The following is a 19,886-nucleotide window of genomic DNA, read 5'->3' on the forward strand; positions in this document are numbered from 1 at the left end:
TTTCTTTCAAACGTTAGTGGTAAAGTTGCTTTTATAAATATGCGTATTTGGTCAGATCATAAATCAAACAGCTTGAAATGACAGATAAACACGATGATTTTCCTCTTAGCAAATTGTCGCACCTTTAAGTCACTGTGCGTCATGGTTTGAACACAATTCAGTTAAATGATTGCATTACATTTTTTACATGCAAAGAGTGTGCTAACTTATCTAATATATCACAAGAAAGAACTAACATCATAATCGGAATAGAAGAGAGGTTAAACTAATTTGTGAAAAGTTTGCGCATAAATCAGATGTGTTTGTAGACTAACTGTATCTTTGCTTGGAGATACAACGGGTCGAATGCTTGGATGCTTGATCAAGGGTCGAATGCTTGATCAACGGCCCCGCTTCTTGCTGTATTGCATTACCTTTTGCGCTCCGGTCGACATTTCCGCTCTGTTATTGCAAAACCACGTCTTCTCAACATTTGTTTAGAAAAAAAGTAGACTATATACGGTAAAAAAATGGAAGACAGAGTATGTACAAAGGCGAGATCAATCATCCCAATTTTAAAAGTGTAAAGATAGCAAGCTCATGCGCCAATGAGTGCATCCAGTAAATATGGATCGGTCTTTGGTGTGTACAGAAGATGTATACCTGTTTTGGTTGATGCATTTTCTGACATCTGCTGGCATCGCCCATGACAAATTTTTCAACAACGTACAAATCCCAGAGGTAAAGCTATTTTTAATGTCCACGTCAGTTTAAACTCTCCATAATAATGTTAACCATCTGTGCTTCCTAAGTAATTTTGAAAACCACAAGAGACCTCAAGAAATAAACAAGACAGGGCCCACAATATAAAAACTAAACTTATATTCAGTAAAAGTGTCAAAAACTATACTCTTTGGCTTGATTTACACCAGTCATACAAAACTGAATATAGTCCACAACATGAAAAAAGTCACTTGAAAAATATTTGCTTCATTTTATTATTGACATTAAGAATAGGCCTACAAATTTGTATTTTTTTAGCAAACTTAAACAAATTTGCGTTGTTTTCATACGACGTTGATATATGCTATAGGACTCTAAAATTGTGTGACTGATGTGACCTTGCCGTCTTCAATGCCACCAACCAAATCATTTGATCCCAAAATAATATATATACACAATTAACCCTATTTCAAACGTGAAGCGATATTTTTCTCAATTGAAAACAAAACTACCTTTTAAGAAGAATTTTGATCAAATTATTAATCTTTCAATTCCAGTGTCGGCCAGCAAATGGAATACAAAGTTATTTCGAACAAATCCACAGACGTTCCGAAACTCTTGCTGTGATTGGTCCATCGTGCTATGACGTAGCAAGAACGTTAGCTCAAGCTGTCCAATGGTGGGACCTGGTCCAGGTAAGATTTTCAATCAACACTTTGGAGAATATGGATTGAAGTAACGTTCCAAATTTCTATTAACATAATTTAGTGTATACATAATGTATTTGTAATTTAAAAAAGTAGAGAAGATGTAAAACATAACGAATGAAAATTGACTTGAATCTTATAACAGACGACCTTTTTCTGTAAAGATCGACAAAAATCATCACCTGCAAAGAAGATGGTTCCTGCAAAAAATTGTTTTTATAGAAAGCAACAATATATTTTTTCTTCGCTTAGGTTGGCGAGAATCTGATCATACATTTTTCCTTAGGAATTTCAACCTTGAAAAGATACAAAAATACTCTTTTACCAATTACTTGAATTATGGTTGCTTCTATCTCGTTCCTTAAATTTGCATAATAAGCTTATTGAAAGGAAATGTGAAGAAAGTGTTTTTTTTATTTTAGACTATAGTTAGAACTTCCACTTTCTTGGACGAAAATTTCCTTCAAGGTTTGGAAACAAATTGCTAAGTGGGTTAGTTTAAAATGAGGTTTGCTTGCATTCAGTATACTCCAACTGCAACAGTTAGTTACTGTTGTAGCAAATCAACCGTTTTTCACGTTGATTTAACGTCAGCAGACGTTGAGTCAACACAAACAATGGTTGATTTGCTGTCTGAAATGTTATGTCTCATCAGTACAGCATAGGGAAAGCATCGGCAGATATAAAAAAACGGTTAAAATCCCTGGATTTTCAATTGTAGGTCGATTGCCCTTATTAAGTTTTTATCGATGGGCCTATGTTCTCAGTGGGCCTGAGCGGCAGCCTCGTTGGCCATTTCTCGACATTTGTTGCAGGATTCATGCTTCCAGCTAGCACAGCCACAAAATTCTAAAACAAACACAAAATTCCGATTCCAACAGCGCAGAGATGAATTCAAATAAGACTCAAGGCTTCAATATTTTTACACTTTAATCGCTATCTGCTACATCTGAACGATGATATTATTATAATACACGTAAAAAATACGTCTTTTTTGAATATTTCTTATTTTTATCATAATAACTGTGAGTGACCTGCAAAAAATTTAAAATGCTTTTGTGTCTCACAATGCGGATGCATTTTAAGTTTTCATGTTTTTTAGACCATGAAATTAACGTTGTTGTGACTTGCCAAGAAACCATTACTTATCAAACTCGTGTGACTGATCGGATTTGATGGCCTGAAAACCTTTTGTCGGTAGCAGTTTATCAAACTGATTCATTTGTCTGAGATTTGAAAATCGCTAATGTATATGGAAGCACATGCCGCCATTCATTCGTTATCTCTTTTGTTAAAATAATTTGCGCAGAAGTAAAACGAATTGGTTTTCAAGCAACGCAATTCTTTGATTTCAAATCAACGCTTGACTGCGTTGAATAGTGAATTTATTTCAGGAAAAAATTAATTAAAAACTTCATCAAACGCTGTGCCATGCAAAGACATTAATTATTTACAGGTAGCGTGTTAATCGTGCTAGCATGAGTCGTTCCTAATTAAAAATCATAAATTTACTTGCTCGAGCAATAAAAGCTCAGAAATAAAAACAGTCAGTCCTTTAGATGGTATAACATCGTTCGAGACTCTAGCACGCACAGGATGTCCAGGTCCACAACTTGATGTTGAACACAGGAACGATTTGATGCAATTCTACCAAGAGTGCATATGTTGTATGTTGATAAGATAAAACTTTTCGGTTATTTCTATTACTCAAAACCTTTCCTTCTGTTTTTTTTTTCTGTACCGACATCAATACAATGGATGGAGATGAGAAGCAAACCAACAATTGATACATTTATTTTGTCTGTTCATAACCAGTAGGCTTTCACTAGCGTGTGGTTGGCCCTACTAGATTCACTGAAGCCTCATTAGCCTGCTGACGCACGTCCCAGTGTTTTCAAGTTTGCACCGCGTTGAAGTGAAATTGTTTTTGCAGGGTTGTGGAGTCGGAGTTGGAGAAATTTTGGCATGCCTGCAATCGGAGTCGACCAGTTAAAAGCCGAGTAGTCTTTGTCTTGTAGTCGGAGAGGCTTTAGCGTATCAGGACTCCGGATACGCTAAAATCGCTTTAATTCCGGAGTCGAAGTCGGTTTGTTATAAACCGAGGAGTTGAATATTTTTCGCCCGACCAAAGTCGATAGCCCTTAATTTTTTGACTTCAAATTGTTATCAATTTCTCCTATTGCGTTGAATAGCATAGCTTACTATTCAAATTGATGAATACCTGTTTAAACGATTATGTGAAGAAGTCAGTATCAAACTTAACATAATGCTAAACAATTAAGACAATTGACTTAAAACTGCTTAATAGAGATCTGTATGGAAAGTACTTGACAGACGACTGCTATAAGAAAAAATCCCATTTTTAATATCTTTTTCAGGATCACATTTTTTGCAATTTTGCAACCGAGATGTAGCTTGTAGCCTTTACAAGAGTTTTCCATTGTAGAATGAATTCAAAGTCTAAAAGTCTACGTAAATTCGAATTTGGCAGCCCTTTTACTGCATTTTTTTTACACATATAAATGGTACAGGTCCCTTATTTATATTTTAACATAACATAGCTTGCTATGTTTACCCCGTGAAAGCTATAGATATAAAATTAGCACTTGTAAAAATATATTTTATTAAAAAAAAATCTAAGCTTGTTTGTATCCTGTTCTTCATTGATAGGCATTTCTCTGATGGCAAGTGACTTTACTAATTTCGTTGTCAATATCAATTAGTGTGATGCTATTGTTTAAAAACTGAACGAGATTTTTCTCGAGATATCCAATTAGCAAAGCGATGCGCTCCTCTGATGACATGTTGGCTAGATAAGCATCAGACAATCGCTTTGTATTAAAAGCAAGAAACATGTCCATTCTTAGCCTTCACAAGTCACTCCTTTATTAAGGCAAAAAATTTAGATAGAAATTACCAGTAGTGTAATTTTTAAACGAAGAACAGAACGCAGAAACTACCAAACGAGATAAATGGAAATTGCAGGTGGAGAAAGCAGCATGCACTACAAATAAACCTTCAAAAAATTTTGTCCCAAGTAAAGCTTTGTCAAGGTGGGCCGTTATAAGTTGCTCAAGCGTAGTTCAGCAAACACAAACGAGAGTGTTGTCAATAGTCTCAAAGCAGTTATAAATAACATTGCAAACTGCCAGTGTTGTACGTTGACGCCGTCAACTTTTTGTTGACGCTGAGGCTAGCGCCGTCAATTTATTTTTCAGTTGACGGAAGTGATAGCGCCGTCAACTATTTTGCCGATTTTAAGCGTCAAGCGCTATGCGTCATTTTTTTTCGTGGAAAATCTCGTTACACAATAAGAGTTTCACAATGTATTCTGGCCAACGCGACTCATCCGAATTACCGGCTTTTGCGTTGGTTGGAATGGCTCCCTGGAATACACGCGGAAGAAGTTTGCGAAATGGTGATCACCCATGTATTGAGAACGAGGGATCAGAGACAGAAAGCGAAAAATCCATGAATGGCATCGTGGACGTTGAAGATACTTTATTTCAAGAGCTCTATGCCCCTGAAAAGAGCGATATTGGTGCAGTGGACCTCGTTAAAATATTTATACATGCTAAACTATCACAGCACGCTTGGAACAGTGATACCTTTCCGAGTAGCCTAAACGTTTTCAACTTGTTTTTGAAATACAACACACCAATACCAACCAGCGCTGCTATGGAACGCATGTTTTCACTTGGAAAGGACAATATGCGTCCCAAACGCAGCAGATTGTCAGACAAACGTTTTGAAATGCTTGTTTTTCTGCAAGGAAATAACTAATAAGCAGGGCCCGCAAAAGTCAATAAAGTCAAATTTTTTTAATGACCTCGTTTATCCACAAATCAAAGAATAAAGTTGTTTTCAGCACCTAAGGGACTGTTTCTAAGAAGTTTATAGGTCAAAATTGATAATAAAGTCAAAATTTGTCAAATTATGGCTTTTAACAAACTTAATTCTGTGTTTCTAGAGAGGAATTTTTGTCAAAATCCTCGTTAGAAGCATTGCAAATCAGGAACTGCGACACAATTAAACCATATTAACCCATAAAAGCAAAAAATATGTCACAATGACCACGGATCAGCAGTAACTTTTATCGCAAATTGTCCTTTGTTTATTCATTGTTACGTCGTTATATAATTTTTATAAAACACTCCCTCTTCACAAACATGGTCTTTTCGAAGATCAACAGTTTTGATTCTAGGAATAGCCTCTGACATTCTGTAATACAAAAATGCCTAAGCAAGCTAAATCGTCTTCTGTCTTCAGCAAAAGTTAGATTAGTGGAGATTTTCCTATTGCTATAAAACACAACGAACTTTTTATAATCCATAAAACACCTTGACTTTTCGACAAAGTATTACGTTTGGGTCCGAAATCGACAAAATATTATGTTTTGGTAAGTGGTATCAATTCAAGAAAGAACTGTACCCTCTATAAATAAGCAATTTCGTTAGGTCAAAATAAAGTCAAAATTTGATAAAAAATAAAGTCAACAAATTTTTTTTTTAGGCCAAGTCAAATTAAAATGGCCCTACTAATAAGCTAAGCAGCTAATTACAATACAGTCTCAAAACATAATAGGCCTACCTGCTCTTTATTTATAGCTATTGTTAGCCTAAACTTGGTTGAGCTATTTCCGTTTTATAAGACGCTGGCAAAAAATAGCGCTAGAAATTAGCGCTGACGCTGACGCCGTCAATTTCTTTAAGAGCTTGCGCAGTACTTTACGCCGTCAAGTTTTTAGGCAATTCGCGCTGACGCTGACGCCGTCAATATATTTCAATGACGCGTACAACACTGCAAACTGCTTAATTTGTTTATTTGCGTGGCTGGGTTTGCTGAACAGTTCGTGTCAGTGCCACGTACAGTAATTACGCAGGAAGAACTTTGAAAACAACAGGCATTTCTCCTCGTGAGCGGTATGTGGACTAATGTGCCTATAGGTAGGTTATGAAATTTGGAAATACCGTAATTATGTGATCATAGCCTGTCTATGACTGGTAAGCGCAACAAAAACATTGTAAAATTTGCAACAAGCTTGGGCTTACTGTTTTCATGTTTTGTAAATGCTTTCAACATGAAAACGTATTGTGGTAGCTAGTCCGGTTGAAGGGATAATTCGGGGCCAGTACCTATCAAATTCTCAGGCCCCAAATTTAGACACTTTTAAGAAAAACGCACCCTATATAAAAAATACAAGGTGGTTTATTCAAGTTCCTTTGAAATGGTTGAGGGGCCCCTAAATTATCCTGGGCCTGCTTCCAAAAGTACCCTCTGAACCTCCTCGTCAACGCTACTGGTCGTAATTGAGTTTTAAACATTAAAAAACGTCATTATGGTTGACATAAATGGTATGAAAAATAAAATGAAACTGGCCATGCTGCATAATTGATGGCGTTTGTATGAGCATGTACTTTCTGAGCAAGTGTGTTGTTCATTAATTTTAATTTGGCAATTACCTAATTCTAACATGCTTACTATTCCCATAACATCTGCTATTTTATACGCTAAGGGTCCTGACATCATCAGAGTTAAGCAAAGAAAACTAAAGGTTAATTCTGGAAACCGAAGAGCAATTTATTTTCAAAAAAGTTACATTAAAAAACATGGAATCCATCAGATACTCACTTTGGAATTATAAAATTTCTTCTTAGATTATTATATTAAAAGGCCACTGAACTTAGAGTTGGGTTTACTTATTACAAATATTTCGCAAGCTTAGTTTAAGAACGCCTGTCTGAGTTCCATTTTTTTGCCAATATGAAACTAAAAGTTTTTTTGACAAGCAAACTTTCGAAATGAAAACGAAATTTAATACGATATTTTGTTTTGTGGCTGTCAACAAGAGTAGGCTATTAAACATTATGTTGTCATCTTAGTGGCAGTACCACTAGGCCAAATCAAAATGTAAAACATAAACAAATTAAACTCATTAGTACAATATTCAGAACACAAAAGTGCTAAAAGACACGTAAGTGTGGTGATTTAAGGCAATTTACTTACGACGTAATTGCTCATCTCCACACGTAAAAGCAGAGAAATAAAAAAAAAATATCAGGCTACTTCATATACATAACACTAAAGAGAAACTCGCAACTCGAAGCGAAATCAAGACAATAGGGTGTAGCGCTGAAACGAAACAATAAAGGTATTATTTTGCCAGAAACAATTTGCAAAATAGGCTATTGTTGTTTTGACTATTCGTAAACCCGAACAATTGAACGATCTTCGGAGAATGTGGCTCAAGACCAATGTAGAAACGAAATTGTTTTATTTCCAAATTAAAAACACTTTTTTCTTTGCTGAGGAAATTTTGTGACTGAAATCATACACACACAAGCAATATTTGGTTGAAACCTAATATTTTTAATTTTGAAGTATTTATGTCTCGAACTGTCCCAACCTACTTGTAAGTTGTAAGTTACAAGATGGCGGGCTGTGAAAGTTGCTTTAGCATCAAACATTTGCTTGACCAGGTGAAGCAACCGAGCGATCGATCTTTGAAATTAGTTGTGCTTTGTTTGAGCGCATTAGCTTTTTTTATCTTGAAAAACCAATAAAGCGACTTAATGGATTTTTTTCGACAGTAATGATCAGCCAAGGGCATAAAGCCAAAGCAAACTTGAAGAGTTAATCTTTTTGTTTAGCAAATGTCGTTGTGGGATAACTGGCAAAACCCTAGCCTTAATTTCTCATTAAAATTTAATGTAAGACAGATGTAAATGAAACAAGACTCTTGTTTTCTAATTCGCTAGTGCTGCTACATGACAAATTGTTGTTTCTACAGCTTAACTTAGGTTCTTCTTTCTCCATAATTTAATTTATTCATTGTACCGTACCAGTGATGGACAAAACGGGATAGATTATACCTTGGTGAATGCAAAACTGAAAATTCTGGGATAATTTTTGAGAGTTTTTTTTATGATGCAGGTTTTCTGAGCACACAGAAAAAGTGTTTTCGGAAATACGTTTTATCCAAAAAGTTCTTGCGGTTCTTTTGGATGTGTGTCTGAAGCCAGAGTACACTAGATTGTGCCGCTAAAAGGCACAACTCCTACGGTTGCTAGATTTTTGAATATAGTAACAACGCTTTTTGGATTGAGCAGACTTACTGTAAATCGAAATATATCGCAATCGTTAGATTTTGAAGATGATATTGTATTGTAGCTCCTTCCCCAAAGAACCCAAGTGTCAAACAATTTTGGACAAAATTAAGCAAAAATATTATTCGCAGTGTTGTGATGCAACGTAATATTGAATATTAAATACTTCGTTTGTGGCATCTGACAGAGAAATTCAAACTCATTATCACTATCATTTTAACGTGAAATAGTAATTAAACTCAATAATTTGTATGTTATAGCAGAGTTAATAGTAAATTCAATGCGTGCAAAGTAAATAACTTTGTTCCTTTTCAGATGCAATTATGCGGTACCTTGCGTAGGCTGTAAGTCGTACCCTAAATGTTAGAATGAAAATTTGGGGCAAGATTGTGCGTTTTGTCTTTAAAGGTTTTTAGTAGTAAACTGATGGAGGAGATCTGCCTGACCATCTAAGCTGCTACTATGCTGCGACGATCCTTTGTTCATTACTAGTTGGTCTAACTGTACTGTCTAAGTAGGAGAAGGGAAGGTAATTTGATGCGGAAGGTAATTTGATACACCCCCCCTACAGAAATGTACAAAAAATATTAGACAAAAATATTGTCATTAGGTGGAAGATCTGTGAAAATAATGCCTACAAAAATTGCACCATGCAGCTAACTCGTGCTTTTATGGCATAAAATTGTAAAAGTCTGTTTTTTGAGTATTTTCGTAAAATTTTTAACTCATGATTATTTTCGTCTGGAAAATTAAAGAAAAGCTCCTGAAAGATGAAACCAAACTCATTTGACAGTTCATTGATAAGGCTTCAAGGGCTTGTCACGTTTTTTCTGCAATGTGCATCCAAGCATACAAAAATCAGAACTTTATAACTTTTTTTGAAAAAGGTAAATTGATACATGTGGAGAAGGTAAATTGATACAGTATATTAAACTCTTTTTTGTGACTGTAATAAATGTTGTCATTGATCTAGTTGATTTAAATAAGTTATTCTTTATTAACAAGACCTGCTACTTTGGAAAACAACAATTATATGGGCTTTCGTAGGCTTACACGCTATCTGCTTTCAAAAAATGAGAACAGCGCAAAGCACCCCCCTTGAATAAGAACTCCAGCCAATGATCTTTTCCATGTCCATTCCGCTGCAGAAGCTTCGCCGCACACATGGTCCTCAACAGTCATCCTTGCACCCAAGCACGCCAACCACATATTAAATTTTCATTTATTGCTTTGTTGTCTAAAGGGATTTCTGTATTAGTTTTACTGTATCAAATTACCTTCCGGGTGTATCAATTTACCTTCCGTGGAAGGTAAATTGATACATTTGAGTGACGTTTTTAAAACTTCAATTAAAAAAAAAGTAACAAAAATAGAAAAGTGAAAATGTTTTTAAAAAGTGTGTAAGGGATCAGACTTTCATTTCAGCTTAAAATCAATAGTTTGTGTCACGTAATTTTCAGTTAACAGGCAAAAATGTTAAAAGTGTATCAAATTACCTTCCCTTCCCCTACCAAAGGATCGGTCAACAATCTCAATAGTGCAGACAGACCAATTGTGCGTTTTGTTTTCAAATGAATACAGTAATTAATTGCTACAAAGTATAAAAAATCAAGGCTATGATAAGAACCAACAAATACTTTACGAAATTTTTATCTTGACAACCGACACCTGATCAAGATGTCACTGCGTGTCAGTGAAAATTACTTAGCGTGTCAAGTGTAGACTCTGACTCTGGCCCGATTCCTGGCCTAGACTTCGGTAAATGCTTGCGTTTCCCTTGCAGCTTTCTTTCAACTTAGATGATATTGAGCTTTCCAACCACAACATTTATCCGACATTTGTTCGAACTATACCAGATATGTATTCACAGCTGCTTGCTGTTGCTTCATTCATTCGCCACTACAAATGGAAAGTTGTGGATGTGGTATCAACTCCCGAGTGCTCAGAGGTAGGCTAAATAATAATAGGAAGTGGTAGCTACAATGTGTCATGATTGCATGAGCTAAATCATTTTCTATTTTTTATTATAATCACTGTAGTTAAATCATTGGACAGTTGATCAGGCAGTCACACTCTAATGTGAGGATCCCATTTTCAATTGTCTAACTCCAAATGAACAAGCTCTCAATGTCTATAATAGATTTTCAAATGTTTTTCTACCAGTGATAGCCTAAGTTTAAAGCTTTTGAGGGATTGAACAGCCTGTGATTAATTGTTGTAAACTCCTGTAAACGGACTATTTTTTGACGGTCGACTGATTACAATACAAACTGGGCCTATATGATTGTGTTACATGTGAGATTATTTGATAATAATTTTAAAGAAATAAAAAGGAAAAATTTACAAATTACGTAGTATTTTATTTCCAGAATTACAACACTTTTTTGTCCATAATTGAACAAAATAATATAAAGATCGGTGTTGGCTTTATTTTTCATCACGACTCCGACTTAGCTCAGCTAAACGTGAGTGAATGTTCGAAGTTTGTTATTTTTTAATGTGGAGATATCCTACTTGTCTATATTTCTTCATGCAGGCTCGTTGGCCTTTGTAACGGCATTCATTGCATAGCTTAAGATTAAGACAAGCGGCCAGGACCAGAGTTTGATTTAATGAGTTCAAAAAAGTCTTAATGGAGACTCTTTCATAATAGACAGGCAAGACACAACAGTACCACAGGGTTGAGCATTACAACAGTATATTTTTAATATTTACAAATAGTTTAACAGTCAAACGTTTTCGGCTTGCATTGAATAACAAGACTTATACATTTATGCAATGTATTGTTTTGACAATTGCTTTTTCTCAGCTTGTTTGTTATATGGCGTTATTGAAACGAATAGATTGACTTGAAATGGCTACTCAGTTTATCTACTGCATGTAGGTTGCTCAATAATAATTTTTCTTGTTCATTTTAAATTGTTTCTAAATTATTCGGTTTCAACAGAAATCAAGAAATAATATTAAAGTTTTTCTCGGAACAAGCCAAGAAGCCCGTCAATTGTTCTGCAAGGTACAATTGATTTTTTTTTAACTTAAAAAGAACTTAAATTATGTTTTCATGGAAATGCCTTTAAGTTCCTAAGTCTTTAATGTACGATTGGTAGTCGGATTCCTAGTAAAATGTTTTCAGAAGTGTCGCAAGATAAATAAATGTTGGGTCAAGGACGTAGCCACGGGGGGGAGGGGGGCTTAAAAAAGCAACTCCCAAAATTTGATCTTGTTTCTCCATAAAATGGGTTTTCAGTGCTATTAAAACGTTTTAATGACATTGTATTACATGTTGAATGACGTTTCTTAAATGTTTAGGCTGCATTCATTAGCTATATTTTTAAACACACTCTTTGCTTAAAAATTTTAAAAAGTTCCTTTACATTACCCAAACAGTTACTTTTGCTCCCCCTCCCCTAAAATTTTCCTTCTAGTTACGTCACTGGTTGGAATAATAAACCCTTCATATTTCATAAGGTTGATGTACAATGTTAGCGTGTTCGTACTGGGCCAAACTTTTTTCACCCAAGCGATTTTTCGACTGTAATTAATATAGTCCATGCTCAATATACTGCAACATTGAAATGTTGGCATGTTTTTGTGACGTTAAATTTTGATTTCAGATTCATACATTTTATCCTTCATTGTCTACGAGTTCGAAAGTCTGGATATTTTCTGGAAAATTTCCAGACAAATGGTGGGAAGTTGATCAAGGTTTCAATTGCAGTGCAAGCGAATTGTATTACGCTACGTCGTCTCACATTCTTGTTGACGTGCAAACTTCAGGCCTTCCTGGTAAAAAAGTTCAGGTAGATTGTACATTCTTTTTTAAATTCTAAACCTATTCCAATATTTTAACAGTCACCACCTTATTTTGGCAGAAAAAAAACTTCAAAAGTTTTCTTTCTAAAAATTCGGAAAACTTGCGCAGCAGTTCCAAAAACTCTATCAAATATTTCGCTTACGATACTCTATTGGCTACGGGTATGGCTTTGAAGAAGACCTTGAAGGTAAGAAATATAAAAAAAAACATGCGTTAAAAATATCACTGTAGAATACATGGCGGTTTTAGTAGATCCACAAGAAAGGCTCGCTGTGGAATAGATTGCACAATATTTGTTTGAGCAGGTTTGGTGTTGCTGCTTGGTAATTAGTGAAGATTTAAAAATGTACACAGCTGGTGACGAAATTTGTCTGGGTGAAAGCCGACTTTCAATAAAATGAAAGTTTAACTTAGTCCCTTAAACTTCATCCAGTCTCAAAATATTTAGGCTATCATTTTTACTGTAGAAGCATGGGTTTGGTTAGTTTAGCTTTTAATCTTTATCCTCGGACTGACAAAGCCTTTGATTGGTTATTCCTGGTAGTTTCGCATACTTGTGGAGGCTTTTGACGCGGGGCGAGTTACCGAGATTGGCAGAGTGAAATTTTCGATTGTTGAAATGTTGTTCTTGGAGAATTATTTCATTCACTGGGTGCCGCTGGATGGAAAGCAGTCATGAAGTGTGTTGCTCAAGCGCACACCCCAAGAGCCAAACCAGCGCGGCGTGATCTTGAGTCGAGCGCTTAACTACTGAGCTAACAGAACCGTTCCGCTGTGTGTGTTAGTGTTTTGAAGTATTTTTTTTGTGGTAGTGGGAAATGATTTAAAAAAAAAAATGTAGCTCTTCGTAGGGTTACTGCTTCTACAGTGGAAAAGTAGATTACTCCCATTAAAGCTGCAGATAAAAACCAACACCACCTCAGAACAGTGTCTTACATACTTACCAAATTTTAAAGGGTTGTTTTTGTCAATGCATGAAACTCTGTAGGTCAATATGAGCGTTAGAAAGTCATTAATAATGAAAAAGCGAATTATTTTAGTTGACAGAGTTTTTAATAAAACCAGAACAGCTTCTGCAGCCTCTTTCCAACTAAGAAAAAAGTGAATATTAATTATTAATTGGCAAATTACTTATCGAATAACTCTAGAGAACTCTAATCCGCCTAAATACGAAGTTAGTCTTATCCAACCGCTGTGTTGTATGGAAGACCATGGTCATTAAAAGATGAGAAACCCTAAATACCTCGATTTTATCTTACTGAATATCACGCTTTTATATTGTTGCCAGTAAAAGTGCTATATGGCGCGCTTGGTTATGCACTTATGCAGGTCGCGATATGCATGCATGACATAGCCAACTGCTTCCTTCTCCTTTGTGTATTTCTGAACTGATTGCTATTAAATGAAGTGTTGCATATAGCCTGGTTTTGTTGTTTAACCACAATGGTTTTGTGCTTTCGTTAGTTTTGTACGCAAGATCATAGTGACAATAATAATGTAGCCTAAAACTTTATTTCAATTCCGATTCTGTTTGAATAAGAACCTTCTAATAGTCTCAATAAGGGTGAAGCAGCCTGGGTATTTAATGAATAGTACCTGTATTTGAGACATTAAGTTCTTGTGTGGTAATGAGTTTGAACTAAACTTGCAAAAGATTACAGCCATCTAAGATAGCTTTGTGTAGAAGAATGCGACTTTTCATTGTCGCTCAGCAATCAACCAAACGGATGATGCGACCAGATTCAGAAGAAGATTTCTTTGTGCATTTGATGAAATTTCTTTCCATGGACAAACGGTACTTGAAGTCAAATGATATTTTAAATAAATTTTAAATCCTAGTACTCAAATCAAGATTAAATACTAACAAATTCAAACTTGTTTGGCGAAAGCTCTATAATAAACCTGAATTCTCGTGTGGTCTTACTCTCAAACCTTTACTTTTAATATTGTATTTGTCTTGTCAAATAAAGTTTGATTTTATCACTTCTTCCAATAAAAAAGGGACAGTGGAAGGTTGTTTTCCGGTAAGAAGCAATTGATGTATGGCACGTCTTAAAATGAAAGAAAAACGATCTTTTGTCACTAAACAAATCCACGTGCTAGATCTGCTACTGTGGTTCTTTTGATAGTAACATTCTTTTTGTAATTTACACTAAAATGGTGCATGTTGTAGGTAGGCTATTAAAATTACTACGATATTTGATTCTTCAAAGTAATGAGCAAAATGTACAAAGCTAAACCTACAAACGTTTTAAACCGTGTGTGCTTGGCTATGCGTATACGTCGCAAACAGGTGCAAGTGGTCAGATCTGCTTTTGTTATCTGACAATAACAATCTTTTCGTTTTGTTCACAAAATGAATCTTTTATGGTTTTTCAACGCTGATTAGCGACTTGTTACTTATTAGATTTTTCAAGCTTTTCATAAAAAATTTAGGCGATATCTTATGAGCTACTTTCTGTTAACAAGTAACCTAGCTAGTGCAGGGGCAGCACTCGGGTTTACCTGTAAAAAAAAGCGTTTTGTCTTCATTCGGTAACCTATGCTGACGAAACTTAAATACTTTTTTGATGTTGACATAGGGGACTGTATCTTTCAATCGTGGTGAAAGAAATGGGACTGTTTACTGTCGGCAGCTTGTCAATGGAAGCTACATAGCGGTAGGGCGCTATCTAACGGATAACGTATACAAGTCAGAAGCGAATCCTCTGTGGCCAGGTGAGATCAAATTATCGTAACTATTAACGGTTTTTATAACGAGCATGCTTTTATGCTTTGATTATGTTGAAAAAATGAAACAAGTAAATGATTTTATTTTCAGGTGGCAAAGGTCCCCCACTGGCTACGATTGAAACAATTTTCGAAATGAATTATCTTTCCCCTTTTACATTTTGCTTTGTTGCTTCTATTTCGGCAATTTGGATTTTGGTTGCAGTTTTCTTTCTGGTATTCAATATAACACACAGCAAGAACAAGTAAGAAAATACCTAAGCGCCTATACCATACGCTGATTGTAGCTTAGCTTGCTTGTCTTTCTGTAGGTTTGTAGGCCTACAGCTAGAGCTCATTCATGATTTTGTCGAGTGGATTTTACTTTTTCATTATTGCGCAAGTTCAAATGTAGAAAAAAAAAACAATTTCCAAAACTTATAAACATAAGCCATACCCATGGAAAGTGTATCTTACTAATCCATTGGATATTTTGTTCAGATGTTTTATGAGAAGTTAGAACTTGTTGGATAATATCGATTTTGTCTCAAAGCTAGACCTTACTATACCAGCATTGTTGCATAAGTAGCCTATGAGTATAACTTGCCAAACAAGAACAGCATACTTTCTTTCCACAATTTACAGAGTTATCAAGATTTCAAGTCCAAACCTAAACAACGTAATAGCAATTGGCTGCATCCTTGCCTACATTGCATTATTGCTGCCAGGCTTGGAAAGCAGATATGTATCAATACATGTATATGACGCACTATGCAAGGTACGTACACGCCTTCATGTGAGCAGGTTTATATAACAAGCTCATACAGATATAAGTTGTCGGCTATACTTAACATCAAAACTTTTTAAATATCTTTTAAATAGTAGTGTTTTGATACAAGGGAAGGCCTACCTAGGCTACAACGTAGGCTAAGGTGAAGTTACCCCGACGAGTAACGGATCAAAGGGAAGCACTTGGTCAAGTGCCCTATCTTCAAAACCAAGAAAATATGAAGAAAAAACAAAACTAAAGAATCCCTTGCCAACATTTGGAATTTTCTAATGTTTTGTTTCGGTTAGCTCCACTTAATACTGTACATGTTGCGTTAGATAGCAAAGACTTGAAACCGATCGAAACAGGTTTTGACGTCATTTCACCTGGATCTACTTTTCAGCTACGTCAATGGGTCCCCACCTGTGCTTTCACATTGGCATTTGGAACAATGTTTCTTAAAACCTGGAGAGTTTACGAGATCTTCACCAACGTGTCCGGTAAAAAAAAGGTAGTTAACTTTATCTTTATAGCTCTATCTCCATATAGGGTCTTCTTTTTCATCTTATGACCCTCTGGGGCAGAGGGTTTATTCTGTTACCATCCCAGATTCACGATGTTCCCGAACTACACTGGCTACTACAGAGCAGCCGGTCTTTGGTTTCATCATACACGTTACGCAGACCTTCTACTCCGTTATGTGGGCTAGAGATGGTATAATTGTTGATGATGTGGTCTGTTCCTCGGCACCACATTCACAAGAAGAGGAAGAAGCCATTTTCCGTTGGTGTATGGTTTAGCGGAAAAGCTAAAATTATAATAGTTACCTTTAGTGACTTTTCCTACTCGTAGGCTGCAGTTTTTCTGCAGTACTGAAGTCAAAAATCTCTCACGTAGCCTACTTGCTCTTAATAGTATTGAACTTTTGTTATTGATTAGATCATCAAAGACTTCAAGTTATTTGCAATGCTTGGAATCTTCGTCTTAATCGACATCAGCATTCTAGTCACGTGGTCGGTGGTGGACCCAATGAAGCGGCATGTTGAAAATTCAAGCACAGAAGTAAGATACTTTTAAAGACTTCTTAAACATTTATAAAAATTTAAGCTACACCGCGATGGCGAGCGAATCGCAAATTACTGGTCAACATATTTATACTAAACTTTTTATCAAAGATACAAATAAATCTAGAAGTGAGTGAAGAAAATGTATCTTTAAAGACATGCGACAGCCCATCTCTTTGTAAGCTTTAAGCAAGTTTCCAACTCTCTCCTATAAAGGTAGACTATAACATTCCATTGCTCAAAAAGTCTGCACTCGGCCACACGGTTTCCAAGCACGCAGTTTGAGTGCAGTTAGCGCTTTCTCAAAGTCTGGATTTTTCCAAACTTCTCGAAATTGTTGCCCAACAAAGACGCCTTCTTTAGTTTTGCTTCACTTATTTTGGGAAACTTGTTGCAGAGAAAGGGGAAACCATTGGAATTAGTCTTTCTCAGCTGTTCAACAAACTTCTTTATTAAGCTCAATTTTTTATGAAGTGGTGGCAATAATACATCGTTAAGCTCAACTAAAAGGACACTTTTAATATTTGCTTTTCCTAGAATGTATAAGTCTTTTGCTGAGTAGTCTCTTCTGACATAGTGTTCTGCAGTAGAAAAACTATCCTATAGACCAGTGGTTTCCAACCTGGGGTCCGCGGACCCTTTGTAGGTCCGTGAGAAAGCATTTCGGGGTCCGTGATTACCTTGATGAAATCGCCTGGACGTTGAAGATGACATGCGTGTTGCATTGTCAAAAACTCAACCACAGTTCAGTCGTTTCCTAGTTCAGGAAAGGCAACAACAGCCCTCTCATTAAATTTGCTTAAGTTGAAAAAGTTTTGGCATGGCACTTTGGATCACCTTAATATTCAAATACTGCTGACATTTCTTGAACAATTCATTCATTTTCTTACTTGAGCAACTGTTAAACCTGATATTTGCCGCAGGAGTCATAGCGGCAATGCAATATGGCACAGTAGGCTACAGTAGTTGAGTAGCATAATTATTACAATAGTTAATAGTTTGTTAATTGAATTTCAGGAAAAAATTAGGTAGGAGTCCACAGAATTAATAATTTGTCTAAAGGGGTCCGTGGCAACAAAAAGGTTAGGAACCACTGCTATAGACAGAGAAAGCAGCTGTGTTTATTGAACCCTCCTTACATTCCCATTAAAATGCCAATGACTTTAAGATTTCCACAATTGTTCCATTTGTATACACTGTACTACATCGCACTGAAGAGGATTTCAATATCTTCATAAAATTCTTTCAAATACACAGAGTGTGCAACACGAACGGTTGGTTTTATCTTACCATTGTGGAAAAGAACAGCTCTGAGGCTTCTTTTGAAAGAGTCCAAGAAGAGGATTAGTTAATCTTGGATTATTAACCTAAACCCAAGCTTTCATAAATCAAACTAAAAACAAAAAATGCAGGCTAAATATCTTAAAAACGTGATGTGCTAGAAAAAAAAGTGAAATACTTTTAGGGACGCATGAAGCCATCTCTGATTAAAATTTGCTATTGACCTGTGATAATTACTTACTGTTCTAGCGAGTAGCCTACAGCCTTGTGCTGACTGCCAGGAAGAACTTCTTTCTACAAATACTATACAAATACTTCAAAGGATACTAAATTGCTATATCTTGTCAACTCTGAAGTATTAAGTTATTCAAATTCAGCTAGGTACAAAATTTCTTGCAATTAGACAAAAGAAGAAAAACGAAAATGTTATGGACACAAAAAATGCAACTTTAATACACATATCATTGATCTCTTTCTTTTTAAGGATGTAGGAACGTGGCGAGGAGACCGTCTTCTAGCTCAGGGGTCCGCAAATACTGGGTCGCGACCCAAATTTGGGTCGCGAGACCATTCACAGTGGGTCGCAAACCGGTTTAAAATTACCATAAATATAACTTGTATGGCAAAAATAAATACAATCATATAGTCTTTGATGTGCTGAGTTTCGTACAATTTGGTAGGCTACAAGAAAATTTATACTTTCGATTGTAGTACAGTAGTTAAGCCCACAATTATATATATAGCCTGGAAGACAGCTTAAGCCAGGGCATGAAAACTCTCTCAGCTTAGGCTATCTCCAGAACTGGCGACTGAAACTGAGAGAAAACAAAACTTTGGCGGCAGCTTTCCACCTATAGCCTACAGTCGGGAAGTTGATCGTGAGCTACATGTTCAGAACAATGGAAAACCTCTGACCTTCTGCCCCGAACCAGAATATCTTGGGGTGACACTAGACAAATCGTACACATACCGCCACCATTTGGTGTCACTGCGCAAGAAAATGACATCCCACGCTGCACTACTCAAGCGCCTGGCAGGCCACAGCTGGGGGGCGAGGGCTGACACTTTGCGTATAGCAGCCTTAGCCCTTGTCTACTCTTCAGCAGAGTACTGTGCACCTGTTTGGTGCTGCAGTGCTCACTGCCATAACATCGACACTGCCATAAACAGCGCCCTGCGCACAGTTACCGGATGCATGCGTCCCACACCATTGGATAATTTTGCCATTCTCGCTGGCATCCAACTTTCTGAGCTTCGTCACGAAGAAGCCACTCTGTTTCTTAGCCGACGGGCACTAAAGCCTAACCATCTTCTCCACCACAAGATCTCTGCTTCCCCAAACCAGCACCCCAGTCGACTGAAGTCAAGACAACCATTCGTGCCAGCCGCTCAACTTCTGATCAACGCAGCAGATGAACTTCATCTCTGCGGCTACTTGGGCGGACTATAAATGGAATTCTGAAAGGAAGTCAAGTACCACCGGACTTCATTCGTTCATCCCCAACGCCGACACATGCCCCATCGGCCTGACACTACAAAGACAAGCATAGGTGCGCCTCAACCGTCTTCGTATGGGCGTCGGGCTTTTCCGGTCAACCATGCGCCATTGGGGAATTGGCCTCTTCCTCCTCCTGTGAATGTGATGCCGAGGAACAGACTGCAGACCACATCATCAATAACTGTACCATCTTCAAGCCACCTAACAGAGTGGAAGGTCTGCGTGTCATGGATGAT

At 36.6% G+C, this 19,886-nt stretch overlaps 1 protein-coding gene across 1 annotated transcript in view; it reads left to right on the forward strand.

Moving 5' to 3' along the window:
- The first annotated feature begins 606 nt into the window (after positions 1 to 606).
- Positions 607 to 19,886, forward strand: part of LOC145776670 (gamma-aminobutyric acid type B receptor subunit 2-like) — a 29,012-nt gene continuing 9,732 nt past the window's right edge. Inside the window, exons 1-12 of the mRNA XM_082587901.1 lie at positions 607 to 720; positions 1,260 to 1,397; positions 10,299 to 10,463; positions 11,463 to 11,528; positions 12,130 to 12,315; positions 12,388 to 12,516; positions 14,014 to 14,124; positions 14,912 to 15,047; positions 15,151 to 15,304; positions 15,684 to 15,816; positions 16,211 to 16,318; positions 16,747 to 16,869. Of these exons, the coding sequence (XP_082444027.1) occupies positions 607 to 720; positions 1,260 to 1,397; positions 10,299 to 10,463; positions 11,463 to 11,528; positions 12,130 to 12,315; positions 12,388 to 12,516; positions 14,014 to 14,124; positions 14,912 to 15,047; positions 15,151 to 15,304; positions 15,684 to 15,816; positions 16,211 to 16,318; positions 16,747 to 16,869 (1,563 nt within the window). The remainder of the gene's footprint in view (positions 721 to 1,259; positions 1,398 to 10,298; positions 10,464 to 11,462; positions 11,529 to 12,129; positions 12,316 to 12,387; positions 12,517 to 14,013; positions 14,125 to 14,911; positions 15,048 to 15,150; positions 15,305 to 15,683; positions 15,817 to 16,210; positions 16,319 to 16,746; positions 16,870 to 19,886) is intronic.

Source organism: Aplidium turbinatum, chromosome 9 (assembly GCF_918807975.1).
Source record: "Aplidium turbinatum chromosome 9, kaAplTurb1.1, whole genome shotgun sequence".
Lineage (NCBI taxonomy): Eukaryota > Metazoa > Chordata > Ascidiacea > Aplousobranchia > Polyclinidae > Aplidium > Aplidium turbinatum.